At 44.4% G+C, this 18,746-nt stretch overlaps 1 protein-coding gene across 18 annotated transcripts in view; it reads right to left on the bottom strand.

The window, feature by feature from the left end:
• The window catches only part of LOC132398701 (uncharacterized), a 173,400-nt gene that overhangs the window by 125,034 nt on the left and 29,620 nt on the right, over positions 1–18,746 (bottom strand). For 14 of the 18 annotated variants that reach the window (XM_059978497.1, XM_059978493.1, XM_059978494.1 and 11 more), the window contains one exon: positions 10,828–11,011. The exons of 1 other annotated variant lie outside the window; for it this stretch is intronic. In XM_059978497.1, coding sequence (XP_059834480.1) covers positions 10,828–11,011 — 184 coding nt within the window. Of the gene's footprint in view, positions 1–691; positions 771–10,827; positions 11,012–18,746 lie in introns of those variants that run through there. 3 more of the 18 variants (XM_059978505.1, XM_059978508.1, XM_059978509.1) reach the window with 2 other exon arrangements.

The following is an 18,746-nucleotide window of genomic DNA, read 5'->3' as shown; positions in this document are numbered from 1 at the left end:
GCCTGTCTATCTGTCGGAGCCCATTGTTTGCAGGTTGGATGGACAGCAGTTCTGTCGCCTCCTGGAGCTAACAGAATGATGTATTGCAGCCTCCCCAATCACTGTGAGGGAAGGGCTTTTCCTTTGCAATATGTTGCCTGTGGCTGGTGTGCCCATTGTCTGTACACAGGCAAAGTATGTGGGTCACAGCACATTTTGCAGAGCTCACAGAGGTTGGTCGGGGATCTTCTCCGCTCTCATTCATCTTTTGTGTCCTCAATACCAATGCTGTGCAACCTCCAATCAGAAATGGCCTTTGATTCCGATGACTGGGTGGAGGGGGTGGGTGGGACGGGAGGGGGAGTGGTGTCATATCGGCACACTAAGCTGCTTTCTAGTCAGGGAGCAAAATCACAATGAAGGACTCTTCAGAAAGTGGTGCAGAGTTTGTGGGTGAAGGTCGTCTCTGAGACACACTGACCAGATGCTTGGAGCTGAGGAGAACAGCAGTGTGAAGTGAAAAAAAATCCCTGCACAATTCCGACAGAGAAAGAGGGACTTTAATTCATGATCCAGAGGCTTAGAGTAATAATCCAGGGATACAAATTCATACCCGATGTGGAAATTAAAAAGATTAATGGAATTAGATCAAATTAACCTGGAATGAATCAAATATCAAAGTTCAAAGTAAACTTATTATCAAAATACATACCGTATATGTCACCCATAGATTCATTTTCTTGCAGGCATTCACAGTAAATACAAGGAAACACCGTAGAATCAATGAAAAACTACACACGAACAAAGACAGACAACCAATGTGGAAAAAACAACAAATTATGCATATACAAAAAGAAAAACAAAATAATAATAATAGATAAATAAGTAATAAATAATATTGAGAACATGCATTGTGGAATCCTTGGAAATTAGTTGCTAGGTTGTGGAATCAGTTCAGTGGTAGGATCATGAGGTTGTCCACACTGGCTCAGGAGCCTGATGGTTGAGGGATAATAATTGTTCCTGAACCTGGTGCTGTGGGACATAAGGTTCCTGTACCTCCTTCCTGATGGCAGCAATGAGAAGAGAGTATAGCCTGGATGGTGGGAGTCCTTGGTGATGGATGCTGTTTTCCTGCAACAGTGCTGCTTATAGATATGCTCAATGGTCATGTGTGAGTGGTAATATACCTGGTTCTGATTCTGAGCTTAACAGAAAAGGGTATATTACCATTGTCTTATGTGATGTGAAATTTGTCATTTTGCAGCAGTAGTGCAGTGCAAAGAAATAAAAGTTATTACTAATTACAAAGTAAGTGAACAGGGGTAGTGAGGTAGTGTACGTGGACTGTTCAGAAATCTGATGGCAGAGAGGAAGGAGCTGTTCTTAAACCATTAAATATGAGTCTTCAGGTTCCTGTACTTCCACCCCAGTGGTAGCAATGAGAAGAGGGCATGCCCTGGATGGTGAGGATCCTTAATGATGGATGCTGCCTTCTTGAGGATGTCCTCATTGGTGGGGAGGGTTATGCCTGTGATGGAGATGGCTGTGTCTACAACAATCTCCATCTCTTGTGATCCTGCGTGTTGGACTGTTCATACCAGGAAGCGATGCAGCCTGTCTGAATGATCTGTACTTACAGCTGTAGAAACTTGAAAGACTCTTTGGTGATATACCAAATCTCCTCAAAGTTCTAATGAAGTACTTTGTGATTGCATCAATGTTGGAAACATTGCTATCATCTATCGTGTTTACTTGATGAATGTCCTTTGGGAATGTTCAGAGTCACTGTCCAGTCTGTGCCACCTGACACATGTAACATGATTAACTCTTCACTGCTCCCTGAACCAGACTAGTATGGTGGAGACACAAGAGACCACAGATGCTGGGATCTGGACAACACACAATATGTTGGCTGAACTCATTGGATCAGACACGAACTGCAGGAGGGGAGAAGGAATTGTTGATGTGGAATGGACTTCATCTCCACCTACAGATGCTGTTTGACTCACTGAGTTCCTCCAGTAGTTTATTTGTTGAAACAACCTGGTAAACCACTTCTCTGCACAGATGCAGAGTTTTGACCTAAAGCATCACCATTTCCTCTCCCTTCACAGATGCTACCTGACCTGTTGAGTTCTTCCAGCATTTGTTCTTTGTTCATTATCGAGAAGATGTCTCACGGCCTCTTTCTCAAAGGTAGCCGAGACAATTAAAAACAAATTACCTGCGTCCTATGAAAGATTAAATTGTTAAAACTGTGTGGGTGCATCGAGCAAACTGCTCCCTTCTGTGTAAAATTGGTAAACTGGTTCATTATTGTCACAGGAACAGTAAAAACTTTGTTTCATCGCAACAGTGCTTTGAGATGTACAATGGAAAGCAATAACAGAATTCAGAATAAAGTGTTACAGTTACAGAGAAAGTGCAGTGCAGGTCGAGAGTAAAATGCAAGATCATAATGAGGTAGATTGTGAGGTCAAGTGGGATAGATGTCATCCTAGAGCCTGGTGGTACGTGCTTTTAGGCTTTTGTATCTTCTTCCCACTGGGAGGACGGAGAAGAGGGAATATCCAAGCTGGATGGGGTTTTTGACTATGCTGGCTGCTTTACCAAGACAGTGAGAAGTATAGGCAGGGTCCAAGGAGAGGAGGCTAGCTTCCATGATGTGTAGAGCTGTATCCTCAACTCTCTGCAGTTTCTGTGGTCAAGGGCAGAGCAGTTGCCATACCAAGTTATGGTGCACCTAGGTTGGATGCTCTCTGTGGTGCATCAATAAAACTCCTGAGGGTGGACAGAGTAATGCCAAACTTTGTTAGTCTCCTGAGAAAGTTCAAAGTTCAGAGTAAATATATTATCAATGTACACATAAGTCACCATATACAACCCTGAAATACATTTCCTTGCAGGCATTCTCAATAAGTCCAAAAACCATAATAGAATCAATGACAGACTGCACCAAAAAGGGCGGACAATCAGAGCACAAAAGACAACAAACTACAAATATAAAATAATAATAATAAATAAACAATAACTACTGAGACCATGAGATGAAGAGTCCTTGAAAGTGAGTCCATAGATTGTGAGAACATTTCAGTGATGTCGCGAGTGCAGTTGAATGAAGTTGTCCCCTTTGGTTCAAGAAACTGATGGTTGAGGGATAATAACTGTTCCTGAACCTGGTGGTGTGAGTCTTGAGGTTCCTGTACTTTCTTCCTTGCAGCAGCAAGTAAAGAGCATAGTCTGGGTGGTGGGTGTCCTTGACAATGGCTGCTGCTTTCCTGGGATGGCGCAGTATGCACTGTGTAGATGTGGTTGGGAGGGCTTTACCAGTGATGCACTTGCCCATATCAACTACAATTTTGTAGGTTTTTACATTCAAGGGCATAGATATTCCCATACCAGGTCATGATGCAACCAGTCAATATACTCTCCACCACACATCTACAAAAGTTTGTCAAAGTTTTAGATGTCATGCTGAATCTTTGCAAACTAAGGAAGCAGACGTGCTACCATGCTTTCTTTGTAATTGCATGTACCTTCTGGGCCTAGGACAGGTCTTCTGAAATGATACCACCGAGGAATTTAAAGTTGCTGACCTTCACCTCTGACCCCTCGATGAGGACTGACTCACGGACTTCTGGTTTCCTCCTCCTGAAGTCAATAATTAGATCCTTGGTCTTGCTGACATTGCATGAAAGGTTGTTGTTGTGGCACCATTTGGGCAGATTTCAATCTCCCTCCAGTATGCTGATTCATCACCACCTTCGATTTGGCCAATGACAGCATCATCTGCGAACTTAAGTATGACTTTGGAGCTGTGCTCAGCCACATAGTCATAAGTATAAAGCGAGTAGAGCAGGGGGCTAAGCATACAGCTTTGTGGTGCTTTGGTGCTGATGGAAACCGTGAAGGAGATGTTGCCAATCTGAACTGACTGGGATCTGCAAGTGAGGAAATCGAGGATCCAATTACTCAAGGAGCCATTGAGGCCAAGGCCTTGAAGCTTATTGATTAGTTCTGAGAGGATGATGGTTTTGAGCTGTAGTCAATGAAGAGCATCCTGATGTTTGCATTTTCGCTATCCAGATGTTTCAGGGTTGAGTGAAGAGTCAATGAAATGGCATCTTGCATTGACCTGTTGTGATGGTGGAGAAATGGAGAAGATCCTACTCACTTCTCAGGCAAAAATTAATGTGCTTCTTCACCAGCCTCTCAAAGCACTTTATCACAGTGGATGTAAGTGCTACTGGATGATAGTCATTGAGACAGATTACCATGTTCTTCTTAGAGACTGGTTTAATTGAAGCCTGCTTAAAGCAGGTGTGCACGTCAGACTGCCAAAGTGAGAGGTTAAAGATCTCAGTGAACACTCCACCCAGTGCTCAGCGCAGGGGTCAGGGGTTTGGTAATCGGCCAGGCTCTCCACCTGGGCCGGATGCTTTCCGTGGGTTCACCCTCCTGAAGGGTGCTCTCATGTCAGCCTCAGAGACTGAGATCACAGGGTCATTGGGGGCTGTGGGAGCTTGTGAAGGTTACTCCATTTTCTGAGGATCGAAGCCAGCATAGAAGGCATTGAGTTCATCTGGAAGCAAAGCCTTTTTGTCAGCTATGTCACTTGGTTTCACTTTTTAAAAGGTGATAGTATTCAACAGCTATCGAGCATCCTTCTGTGATCTAAGTTTGTTCTGGAGATGCCACTTTGCATGTGAGATAGCTTTCTGGAGATAGTACCTGGACCTCCTGTACTTTACTTGGTCGTCAGGCCTGATCTGACCCTCAGCTGATTGTCAACTAAAACACTCTGAAACTTCTACAGATTTGCCATGGAGACCATTCCGACTGGCTGCAGCATTGTCTGGTGTGGGAGGATTACAGCACAGGATCGAAGTAAGCTGCAGAAAGTTGTAAAATCAGTCATCTCCATCTTGGGTACTAGGTTCCATAGTGTCCAAAACATCTTTAAGGAGCAGTACCTCAGAAAAGTGGTGTCCATCATTAAGGAACACCATCACCCAGGACATGCCCTCTTCTCATTGCTACCATCAGGAAGGAGGTACAGAAGCCTAAAGGCACACACTCAACAAGTTAGGAACAGCTCTTTCCCCTTTGCCATCCAATTTCTGAATGGACATTGAACCCATGAACACTACCTCACTACTTCTTTAAAATTTCAGTTTTTGTACTACCTATTTTAACTATTTAAAACACATATATTCTTACTGCAATTCTGTTTTATTCCTAAACTTTATCATGTATTGCATTGTACAGATACCCCAAGTCTGTAGGCTAGTGTAGTTTTTTTCTGTGTTGTTTTTTTTTTGTGTAGTTCAGTCTAGTTTGTGTACTGTGTCATGTAACACCATGGTCCTGAAAAACGTTGTTTCATTTTTACTATGTACTGTACCAGCAGTTATGGTTGAAATGACAATAAAAAGTGACGACTTGACCAAGGTTAACAAATTTCACGACACATGCCAATGATATTAAGCCTGATTCTGAGTCCGATTCTGGTTCTAATCTCTTGGTTCATCCAAGGTTCTTGTTTGGGAAAGACGCTGAATGATTTTATGGGGACACACTCATCTACAACTGCTTTTATAAAGTCTGTGACAACTGTGGTGTATTCATTGAGATGCTCTGATGAGTCCTTGAACATGGCAAATTCCACCAATTCAAAGCAATCCTGTAGCTGCTCCTCAGCCACCTGCAACCATCTCTTTGTTATCCTGATCTCTGACGCCTTTCTCTTTAGCCTCTGCCTGTCTGCAGGTAGGAGAAGGACCGCCAATGATCAGATTTCCCAAATTGCTGTTTAGGTATGGAATGGTAGGCATTCCTCATTGTAGTATAGCAGAGGTCACATGTGTTGGGACCCCTGGTGCTGCAGGCTATATCTTGATGGTAATTGGGCAAAGATTTATTCAAGTAAGTCTGATTGAAATCCCTGACTACGATTTGAAAGGCATCAAAGTGAGTTGTTTCTTGTTTGGTGATGGCAGCTTTCAATATCTTGAGTGCCTGGTTAACGTCAGCTTTTGGTGGTATGTATACTGTAGTCAGGATCAAAGAGGCAAACTCTCTTGGTAAGTAGAATGGTCAGCATTTAATTGTTTGATGTTCCAGGTCAGGAGAACAAGAGTATGACAAGAGCAGTATGTCCAAGCACCATAAAGAATTTATCTTGAAACATAGACCCCCACCTTTTGCCTTCTCCAAGCCACGTCTCCATGAAACACAGAACACAGCAGTTCTTCATTTTCCTTCAATACAGCATTCTTGCCCTAATGTCCTTGGTCTTGTTGTCCAGTGACTGTACACTTACTAATAAGATGTTGGGTAAAGGAACTTCCATTCCTCAGCATTTCAGTCCTCCCTTCTTCCCCCTCATCCAGCTATGGTAATGTGCCTTCGTCTGCTGAAAGGTGCCGTAGTTGCATGCGTGAGAGTTAAGTCTGTCCTTACCTTCGGAAGACCGTGAAATCACCAGTTCATTAAGACAATTCAAAAGTAGCTTGCTTAAAGGAAAATTACTGGCTGCAGATTGCAGTGAGAGTATTTAAATATGTTTACAAGTTTTGTAAGCAGCCCACAACATGCCAGTGTGGTTCACTGGTGCCATCCTGACCAGGTTAGAGGTGCTGGTGAGCTTTTGTGGCTGTGCCATCAACATGGTTGGGCCTGGCAGAACAGGTTGTTGGTGATGATGTTTACTCCTAGGATCTCAGACTTCTCAATCTGCCCAACCTCAGCTCCGTTGATGCAAACAAAACCCTGTGTGCTGTCTCACTTCCTGAAGTCAGCAACCAGAGTGACAGTGTCCATTTCTACAACTCCAGTAGAGGCTGATGTGTGAGTTAGTTGCTGCTGGAGCTATGACTGTGCTTTGCTCTTGCAAGAGATAATTCTCATTTATTGATCTATTTATTTACAGTGCAGAATAGACCCTTCCAACCCTTCAGCCACACCGCCAGCAACCCCCAGTTTAACCCTAGCCTAATCACGGGCCAATTTACAGTGACCATTTAGCCTACTAACCGGTGTGCTTTAGGATTGTGAGAGGAAGCTGGAGCCCCCAGAGAAAACCCACACTTTCCACGGGGAGGACGTAGAGACTCCTTACAGGTGAACACTGAACCCTGAGCTGTGCTAGCATCACACTGACCGCGGAACCCCAACTTCATCCAGCAACTCAGCAAGGCTCCCTCACAACCAGCTGCCACACAAGTGGATAAGGTGGTTAAGAAGGCGGATGGTGTGTTAACCTTTGATAGGTGGGGGATTGAGTTCAAGAGCCATGAGGTAATATTGCAGCTCTATAAAACCCTGGTTAGACCACACTTGGAATATTGTGCTCAGTTCTGGTCGCCTCATTATTGGAAGGATGTAAAATCTTTAGGGAGGGTGCAAAGGAGACTTACCGGAATGCTGTTTGTACTAGAGAGCATGTCCTCCTCTGAGGATAGTTTGAGTGAGCCAGGGCTTTTCTCTTTGCAGTGAAGGAGAATGAAAGATGACTTCATAGAGATGTACAAGAGGATAAGAGGCATAGATCAAACAGATAGCCATTTTTTCCAGGGCAGAAATAGCCAACACACGAGGACATAATAAGGTGCTTGTAGGAAAGCATAGGGGTGATGTCAGAGGTAAAATCTTTACTCAGAGAGTGGGGGGTGTGTGGAACGTGCTGCCAGGTAGAGGCTGATAGGGGTACTTAAGAGACTCTTAGGTGGGCGCATGGACTATAGCAAAATGGAGAGCTATGAAGGAGGGTCAGATTTATCTTGAAGAAGGTAAAAGGGTTGGCACAACCTTATAGGCCGAAGAGTCTGTATTGTGCTGTACTGTTCTGTGTTCTCAGTATAGGACCCAGCAATCCCCTCCCTCTCCCTCCCAGCATTCTTGATGGCAGGCCCAGAGATGGACATGGGAGAGGCAGCGCTGTGAGTGGGCCTAGTCCAGCCCCCTCCTCTCCTCGTCACAACTTCTCCCCAAACACCTCCCCCACCTCCCCCCACTTCAGACCCCTGAGCCATTCGGTCAATAAACAGAAGAGGTCAAAACTGAAACTGGGCCTTTTACTGAGGGACCGACGCATCTTTGGAGGACAGGCCCTGATTTTCAGGCCTCTGCACCCTGTGACCAGACCTGCTTCGAGGAATAAAGGGATGACTCGGGATGCAGGTCTACACGGTGATCCGTGTACAATTCCCAGCCACGTCCCATCTGTTCTGCAGAAAGGACTTGAATGGCGTGTGTCAAGAGAGTCTTAGCTGTGTAAACTGCCCAAAGAAATTAACTAGCCCTTTTCTTTGGATATGGATATGCATACACCAGCCACCATATGGTGAACAGCGGCAGTAATGTTCACTGAATTTCAGGTACCCTCTCTGATGGGAGGGAGGCTGCTGATAAATGCCTGCGTGTTCAACGAAAGCAAGCCTCAGCAACAAAACCATTCAGCTGGACAAGTATTTGGCCAGCACATTGTTTGAACAGGATTCCTATTGTACAGCAGCAGTTCCTCAGTTTATTAAACAGCATTTGCTTCATTGTCCTTGCTTTTATACTGGGTCATGGAATGATCAGGCATTGAGGCCAATCCGCCCATTGTGCCTGTGCTGGCTGTGGGAAGACTTACCAAATAGTCTCAGTCTTCTGGACACACAAGGAACTGCAGGTGATGGAATCTGGAGGCGTCTGCCGGATTTGATTTATTTGTTTATTTAGAGATACAGCACAGAACAGGCCCAGTGAGCCATGCTGCCTAGCAACCCACCCATTTAACCCAATCACAGGGCAGTTTACAATAACCTACTAACCGGTACATCCATGCACTGTGGGAGGAAACTGGAGCATCCGGAGCCCCCATGCACATGTGGGAAGAACGTACAAACTTGCTTACAGACGACGCTGGAATTGAACTTCGAACTCCAATGCCCTGAGCTGTCGTAGTGACACACTAACTGCAATGTTACAAAATTATTTGTTTGACATGGATGAGAACATAGAACATATAATGCAGAACTTGCCCTTCGCCCTCTGACCTTTTAAACTACTCCTCGATCAATTTAACCCTTCCTCCCACATGGCCCTCCATTTTTCTTTCATTCATGTGCCTATCCAAAATGTCCCTAATGTCAAATGCTACATTGCTACTGCACAAAGGACGACGTTCATTCCAAAGTCAGTATTGGGCAGAGAGAAGGGGTTCTTCAATCCCATTCCCCACTCTTTCCCTGTGTTCCTTATTCTTTCCCAATTCCTTTTACATTCACCTCCCTCGGTTCCCTTTAGATGCACCTTCACCCATCGTGTCTCAGTGGGTCCATTGTGCAGAGCTTTGAAACAAAAAGGTCATCAATGATGCAATCACAAAGATCCAGTCGCTCTACTTAGGAGTTTGAGATGATTTGGAAAGTTGCCAAAGACTAACAAATTTTCCATCAATGTGCTTTGGAGAATGTTCCGACTGTTTGCATCACAGTCTGGTGAGGAGGCTTCAAAGTGTAGGATTTCTAGAGGCTGCAGAGGGTGCATTGTAGGCACTAGCCTCTTCATCACTGAGGACATCTTCAAGAGGCAGCATCCATCACTAAGGGCCTCATCATCCAGGACATAGGCACTTCTTATTACTACTATTATCGAGGAGCACAGGAGTCTGAAGACCCACACTCAATGTTTTAGGGTCATCTTCTTCTCCTTTATCATCAGACTTCTGAACCCATGAACACTACCTCATCATTCCTTTTTTTTTTACACTATTTATTTATTTTTCAGCATATAATAATTTGTATTGCATTGTATTGCTGCTGTAAAACAGCAAACTACACGACATATGTATGTCAGTGACAATAAACCTGATTCTGATTCTGGAATTCTTCTCACCCCATAGATACTGCTCAACCCACTAAGTTCTTTCAGCTGATTGTTACTGAATTCTTTCTTTTCCCTGTGCACTATGGATTCATCCCCTTTGGGTCCTTTTCCAGTTCCATTTTGGGACGTCCTTGTTGAACCTGCCTCTGGGTTCAATCTAAGGTAACATGTCTCAGACAGCGAACACCGTTGTATGGAGCAAAATGGTCATTCGTCCAGGAATTCTTCATCAATTAATTGCAATCTGAGTCCCGGGGTGGGGGGGGGGGGGAGGGGTGCAGGGAACAAAATGGTGTAGCGAATAACACAATGCTTATAGTGCCAGTGATCTGCGATCGAGGTTCAGTTCCCACTGGTGTCTGTGACAAGTTTCTATGTTCTTGCCACGATCACCTGGATTTCCTCCAGGTACTGGGTTTCTCTATCTCCCTCACACATTCTGTAAAGGATGTACGGGTTAAGGTTAATGAGTGCGGCCGTGCCATTTTGGTGCCAGAAGTGTAGTAACACCAGCGGGCCGCCCCAGCACATCCTCGGACTGTGTTGGTTATTGACACAAAGGATGCATTTCTCTGTATGTTTTGCTGTTTCGAAGTACAGTATGCGAGACAAATAAAGCTAATCTTTAGCTAACTGTATTTTTGTTCATTACATCTCCAGAAGGGGTGCCACAGTACCATAGCGTAGTGGTTAGCACAACACTATTAACAGCTCAAGGTGTCGAGGTCTGGAGTTCATGTCCCATGTCCTCTGTAAGAAGGCTTATACATTCTTCCTGTGAGCATGTGGGTTTCTTCCAGGTGCTCCAGCTTCCTCCCTCAGTCCAAAGGTATACAGTTAGTCATTGTAAATTGTTCTGTGATTAGGCTAGGGTTAGATAGCTGGGTTACCAGGTGGTGTGGCTTGTTGAGCCGAAGGGCCTATGCCGCACTAAGTAAAATAAAAAGCACCAGTGATGAGTTTTCCTACCTGCTGATGTCCGGATTTCTCTGGTGGATGTGCGTGGCTCTCTGTCAATGGCTTCAGGATAGTGGGTCCGGGGAGCGTTCATGAAATCCCAGGGCGTCGGTGGACTGTTGGACAAAGTATTCATGTGAGCAAGGAACCTCGGGCAAGGCAGCGATGTCCCATCTGGATCTGCCTGTAGGTGAGACTGACAGAGAAATACTGTCAGAAAGCCTTTAGTATTATCTCAGCAGGTGTCAGGCAGAGGAACCACACCATTCCACAAGTAACTTTCAGATAGGCATCAAGTTGTACATTCAAGGAACATAGAACAGTACAACACTCTCTTGTCCTTAACATATCTGAATCCACCACCATCGCATGAAAGTGCGTTTTACACGGATAGTTCTGCGTAAAATGTCTACCTCTGACATCCCACCTATACTTTCCGCCAAACACCTTAAATAATGCACCCTTGAATTATCCATTTCTGCCTTGGGAGAAAGTCTCTGTCACTCCATCAGTGCCTCTTATTATCTTGTATACTTCTACCAAATCCCCTCTCATTCTCCTTCACTCCAAAGAGGTAAGACCTAACTCACACAACCTATCCTCACAAAACATGCTCCCTAATCTGCATCCTTTCTAAACCTTCACATCTTTCCTGTAATGGGGCAACCAGAATGGAACACGATATTCCATTGTGATCTAACCAGGGTTTTATAGAGCTGACACTTCCAAATGGTTTCATTTATTATCAGAGAACGTATACAGTATACAAACACTTACTCTTCACATACATTCATGAAAACAGAAGAATCCCAAAAGAATGAATGACAATCTCCTTAAAATGGGCCCATAGGATCACTGGGGACCTGAGTCACCCCAATCACAATTTATTCCAGCTGCTACCATCCAGGAAATGGTACCGCAGCATAAAAGCCAGGACCAGCAGGCTCCGGGACAGCTTCTTCCACCAGACTGATCAACTCACGCTGATTTGAGTGTATTTCTATGTTACATTGGCTGTTTTATCCATTATAAATTACTATGATTGTACACTGCACTCTTAGATGGAGACGTAACATAAAGATTTTTACTCCTCATGTATGTGAAGGATGTAAGAAATAAAGTTAATTCAATTCAATTCATTCATTTATTCAGAAGATGAGAAGAGGCAATAGATCAAGTGGATATCCAGAAACTTTTTCCCCAGGGTAGAAATAGCTAATACAAGGGTGCATCATTTTAAGGAGATTGGAGAAAAGTATAGGGAGGGATGGCATAGGTAGGTGAGTGTGTGGAATGCCCTGGGGTGGTGGCTGAGGCAGATACATTAGGTGCATTTAAGGTACTCTTGGAGTGGATAATAGGAAAATGGAGGGCTAAGTATGAGGGAAGGGTTAGAGTAGGTTAAAAGGTCAGCACAACATGGTGGGCCGAAGGGTCTTTACTGTGCTGGCATGTTCTGTGTACTTTTCCCTTGTACTTCCTCGATGTACTGACATCCACTGTGTGGACTGCTTGAAGAACAAAGCTTTTCACTGTCCCTTACTTCCTCAATAAACCACTTTATTAATTTGTCTGATTTCAGGTATGAACCAAGGGTTAAGTATTTGTCAGGACACTGAGCTGAACTCCCTGCTCCTAAGACAAAGCCATAGGATTGTTACACCCACGGCAGAGGGCAGATGGGAGCTCGGTTTAATGCTGCCAATGAAAGTCAGTTATTGAGTTTGATTTGTGTACACAGGGGCTGTTTATTATTACTAGAAGGAAAACGATTGACCCATAGTTTGGCAACGAAGCATGCAGAAGCTCCACTCACTCTACAACTTTAATCAGAGTCACTGGTTAATTATTGTCAATAGAGCAAAGTCCAAGTGAACACGGACAGCAGGATGCTCGAGAAAGAATTGTCACTTATTTTATTTTTATTTTCATTTAGAAATACAATGTGGTAACAGGCCCTCTGACCCAAGAGCCCACTCCACCCTATTACACCATTGTGACCTATTAACCTACTAACCCAAAGTTCAAAGTAAATTTATTAATGAAGCACACATATGTTACCATATACTACCCTGAGATTCATTTAACCCACACAACTGTTGGAATGTGAGAGGAAACCAGAGCCCCCAGAGGAAACCCTTGCAGTCACGTAGTGAACGTAGAAACTGCTTGCAGATAGAGGTGGAACTGAACCCAGCTGGCCCGTGCTGTAATGACATAACGCTGATTGCTGCAGTACGGTGCCGCACCAGTCCGGCATCTCATCACATCTAATAAACACTAGAGATTCAGCCATTGCTGGAAACCCAGAGGAACAAACACAAAATGCTGGAGGAACTGAGAATGTCAAGCAGCATCTGATGCGGCCTGACTTGCTGAGTTCTAGAAGCCAGGCGGGTTTAATGAGATGAAAGAAGATTTTGCATCTTCCACATACTTGCCAGCTGAAGAATTGGTTACAAGTAACTAAACATAGTCATGTCGCACAATAAGCTCCTGCAAACCGCATTGTAATAACTCGCCAGGTCAGGCATCATCTATGGAGAGGAATGAACAGCTAACATTTTGGGTCCACACCTCTCAAAGTCCAACCCTAAACCCTCAGCATGAGAGGTGGAAATGGGTAGAGCCAACCAATGGGCCTCTGGTGAAGCTGTGTAAGCCAATCCTGGGTAGGGTGGATGCAATGGATTGCAGAAGCATTGATGAACTCCAACCGTACCATCAACTTCAGAGGACAATGGAGACGGGAGGTCATCAATGCCCTGTGCTCCACTCGGAGCTAAGAGCACAAGTAGGTAAGTTTTGGTTCCACATGGTCATGGGGAGAACATACACACTCCTTATAGATCGTGGTGGTAATTGCACCTCAATCATGTCCAAATTGCTTTTCAATATTTTAACTGTATCCACCTTTACCATTTCTTAAGGCAGCTCGTTCCACACATCCACCATCTTCTGTGTGCAAAACCTATCCCTCAGATGCCCTTTTAAACTTTCCCTTCCTACCTTAAATCTGTGCTCTCTGATTTTAGACTCCCGTAAAGACTGTGACCATCCACCTCAACAATTTTTAATTTAATTTTATTTATTTAGAGATACAGCGCAGTAAAAGGCCCTCTTGGCCCAACAAGCCTATGTTGCCCAATTGACCGATGTGACTAATAAACCTACTAACCGGTACGTCTTTGGAATGTGAGAGAAAACCAGAGCACTCGGAGGAAACCCATGCGGTACCAAGGAAAACATGCAAACTCTTTACAGGCAGAGGCAGGATTGAACCTGGGTTACTGGTGCTGAAATAGCATGATGGCAACTGCTACATTATCATGATGTCCCTCATGAGTTTATAAACTTCTGTAAGTTAAGTTTCAGCCTCCTACTCTATTATGGAGGAAAGGCCCAGGGTTTTCTAGCCTCTTCTGATAACTCAAGCTCTGTTGTTTTGCTGATTGTTGCTATGGAGAGGAAAAGCCCTGGACTAAACTGCACTGAGGTTAAAGGAAACGGGCAGAAAGAGCCTCTTCATCCATCCTAATGGAGAGGTGGATCAGTTACCATGGCAGCCACCTCCATTTTGTCTCACCAACAGGAAGCGGTGTGGCACTGAGTGAACCTCTTACCCTCTGCTCCAGGACCACTTCAAACTTTGACTGCAGCCAGAATGTTACTTAATATCTGGCAACCTCTAGTTTCACGGAAAAGCTACCAGAACAACAAATATTGACACTTCATAGCATGTACAATGCGTCACATGGGGAAACAGCCTTCGAGTCTCTCGCTGTCCTATACAAGGCAGCTCTGGATCTGACAGCCATACGCAGATTAGGTAAATATTTAACCACAATAATTTTTCTGAATGAAAGGTGCTTCCTTCCTTCGTGAATGAGTAATCACACTGGCTTAATGGGAGCTACGGTTGAAAGCAGCTCATTCTGCTCTCCGTCCAGGCACCAGCTGCAGCACCAAAGATGGACATTTGACCCATAAGGCATAAGATATAGGAGTGGAATTAGGCTATTCGGCCCATTGAGTCTGTTCTGCCATTTGATTGTGACTCATTTTATTTTTTCCTGCCTTCTTCCCATAACCCTTACCAATCAAAAAACTATCAACCTCTGCCTTAAATACAGCCAATGACTTGGCCTCCGCTGTCCACAGATTCACTACCCTCTGGCTAAAAATATTCCTCCTCATCTCTCTTCTAAAGGGACGTTCCTTTATTCCTAGGTTGTGCCATTGGATCCTAGACTCACCTATTGATGGACATCCACTCTACCCACCAGGGCTTTCTTCAGGTTTTGAGAGATCATCCCTCAGTCTTCTGAATTTCATCGAACACAGGCCTAATGACCTCAAATAATCCTCGTACGTTATTGCATGCATTCCACTGAGGTTGGGTGAGTCTAGATCATGGGTCAAGGGTGAAAAGTGAAACTTTTAAGGGGAACATGAGGGGAACTTCTTCACTCAGAGGATGGTGACAGTGTGGAACAAGCTTCCAGTGGAAGTGGTGGATGTGGGTTCAATTTCAACATTTAAGAGAAGTTTGGATAAGTACATGAATGGGAGGGACATGGAGGGGTATGATCTAGTCTTAGGTCAATGGGCCTAGGCAGAATAATATTTCAGTATTAACTAGATGGACCAAATGGCCTGTTTCGGTGCTGGAGTGTTCTATGACTGTATGAGATCCTTTATTCTGAGACTGTGCCCCTGGATCCTAGACACTCTCACTATTGGAATCATCTCCTTCTCCCTGCTCTATCCAGGCCATCAGTATCCAATAGGTTTCAATGAGATCCTCTCGCAATTTTCTGAACTCCCGAGACGTCAAGTGCAGCTCCTATGCAATCCTCCCTAACATTTATCCCTTTCCTTCCTGGGATAATTCTTGTGAACCTCCCCACGCATCCTTTCTTAGATATGGGGCCCAAAACTGCTCACAATTCTCCAAGTTTGGTCTGACCAACACCTTTATAAAACCTCAGCAGTGTATCTTGCTTTTACATTAAAATTACCTCTCAAAGTAAATGCTGACATTGTCCGTTGTCTCTGTGCTGGCACTTTGAAAGAGCTCTTCAGTAAGTCCAATTGCTTATGAGATATCCTTGGACATCACTGCAGGAATTCCTCAGGGCAGTTTCTCAAATCCCAACCATCTTCAATAACTTCATCAAAGACTTTCCTTCCATTATAACATTAGAAGAGACATTCTTTCTTTTCCCCTCCCCCATCAGGCAGAAGATACAAAAGCCTGAAAGCACGTAACACCAGGTTTAAGGACAGCCTCCATTCCAATGTTATAGACTATTAAACAGACCTCTTGTATGATAAGATGATCACTTGATTTCACAATCTACCTGGTTATGGCCCTTGGACCTTATCTGTCTGCCTGTACTGTACTTTCTCTGCAGCTGTGACACCATATCCTGTGATGAAGGGTCTCAGACCAAAAGACCAACGGCTTATTCCTTTCTGTGGATACTGCCTGACTTGCTGAGTTCCTCCAGCATTTTGTGTTTAGTACTTTTATTCTGGATTTCCAGCATCTGCAGAATCTCTTGTGTTTAAGGCACGGGTTGATAAGTGATGAGCCACATTCATCCATGCAAGAGTCAGGCAATGAACATTCCCCCAGCTTATAATAGTGTAAAGGTTAGTATAATGCTTTCCAGCACCAGCAATAGAAAGATTCCCACGCCGCTGTTTATAAGGGGTTTGTACGTTCTCCCCATGACGCTTAGGTTTCCTCCCACTGTTCCAAGGCATACATTTGGGGTTAGGGTTAGTGAATTGTGGGCATACTATGTTGGTACTAGAAGTGTGGTGACACATGCAGGCTCTCCCAGCACATCCTCAGACTTTGCTGGTTGTTGATGCAAACAACACATTTCACAGTATGTTTCAATGTACATGTGACAAAAACTTTAATCTTTAAAACAAATGTCATACACCAACCCAGGTTGTATAATTTCTTCCCCATGAACACCTTTACCAGAGAGACTGACCAGTCCTAAGAGTCTGCTCACCCCCACCTTCCCAAGGGAAAATAAAATATACCAATGAACCCGAGCCTTACCAGTGATGTCCTGTGTATCATGTTTAAATGTGGATTTTAAAAATGCCCTGCAGAGTGAGAGTGGAGAATTGCAGACCCAATCCAATTTATTGCCAATTTCTGTCAAGCCCAGAGTGATGTCTCACTCGCTATCATTCTCACATGGACGGGAAGAAGCAGCCTCAAATCTAACCTGGTTAAATCCCAAAGAATGACCATAACAACAGATTGGATGTTTAATCACCGAGATCTGCTCTTTCTAATTAGGACTATGAGAGGTCTCAGACAGAGGGTTGTATTGTCAGGGAGCTGGGTCTTTGAGCAAGAAAATCTAATTAACAGCCTGTGTCAGAAACTGGGCCATAATGCAGCTTAGTATCTGTTCAGTCTTCTGTCCACATATAAACGCTGCTGTATTGTGGGACTGCATGTTACCTCGCCTAATTAAAGAGCACAGTTCTGATAAATGATCCTGCCTCAACAAACAACCCCGCTTCAGCAAAATTTCCGTTCCTCTCCCACTTCCTATCTTTTAAGGATGTCCCAGAATGTTTAACAGCTGGTCGGGGCACAGCAAGATTCCATAATGTAATATGCTCTGGATAAAATGTTTCGGTGCATAAACTTATCTGTAGTCCACTGTCTGCGGAAACTGAACTTCTTGCAGTTATGTGACAGCTACGTTACCTGCTCAGGGAATTTATCACTGTGTTCATCACTGCTGTTTATAGCCCCTGCACCCCCCCCCCCCAGTGTGAATGCCAACACTGAGAGAGCTTTACAATATCACCAGCTCTCTACAGAACAAGCATCCGGACAGTCTCTTCATAATTGCAGGAGACTTCAATCATATTAACCAACAGGACATTTTGTCCAAATTCCACCAACGTGTCACCACTCAGGGAACGAACGGACTAGATTATGTTTATACAAACAGACACAGTACTTACAAAGCCATCCCATACCCCCATCTTCTCCTCTCTGACCACATCTTCAGCATACCAACCACTGCTGAAAATGGAGAAACCAGTCAAGTGGACCATCACTGTATGGCTAAATGAAGTGAAATCTATAGTCCAGGACTGCTTAGGACAGGCTAACTGCCAGATGTTCACAGAGGTCAGCACAAATGGAGAAGACCTAGACTTCAAGAAATATGCCCCATCTGTCATTGGCTACATCTGTAAGTGTGTAGACAATGATGGTACCTCAAGAATTGTCATGTCACAGTCAAGCCTCAAGCCCTGGCTGAACGCAAAGGAGCTCTTCCTACTAAAAGCCCCAGATGCTTCCTTCAAGTCCAGCTCTCCGAGGGGCCAGGAGAAACCTCCTCTTAGGCATCAAGAGGGCAAAGGCAACCTATGCACAAAATAATTCAGGAGCACCTGTCTGATAATGATCCCCAGTGTATGTGGCTGGGCATCAAGGGCATCGCTGACTACTCAAGGAAAAAGAGTGTTGACTGTACCAGTGGCGCCTCCTCCCTGATGCTCTAAACAACCTTTATGCTTGCTTTGAGGCATGAACATAATGTAGGCCATGAAAGCTAACACTGTGCCCCCACACCTCCCCAGCTCTCCGGTGAGCAGCCACCCTCTGTAACAACAGCAGACATGAGAATGGCTCTGCGAAGACTCAACCCCCATTAAGCCAGGCCAGACAACTTCCCAGGGAGTGAGCACACCAGCTCATTGACATCATCACAAACATCTACAACTCTTCACTCATCCAGGCTGCTGTCCCCACATGCTTCAAATCAGCCACCATCATCCCAGTACCAAAGAACTCTACACCTTCAGAACTCCAACACCTTATCCAAAAGTCAGCACCTGCCCAAGCTCTTTGGGAACCCTCTGTACTTAAATATAAA

This window comes from Hypanus sabinus, chromosome 8, assembly GCF_030144855.1.
Source record: "Hypanus sabinus isolate sHypSab1 chromosome 8, sHypSab1.hap1, whole genome shotgun sequence".
NCBI lineage: Eukaryota > Metazoa > Chordata > Chondrichthyes > Myliobatiformes > Dasyatidae > Hypanus > Hypanus sabinus.
This window is presented reverse-complemented; position numbering and strand designations above follow the sequence as displayed.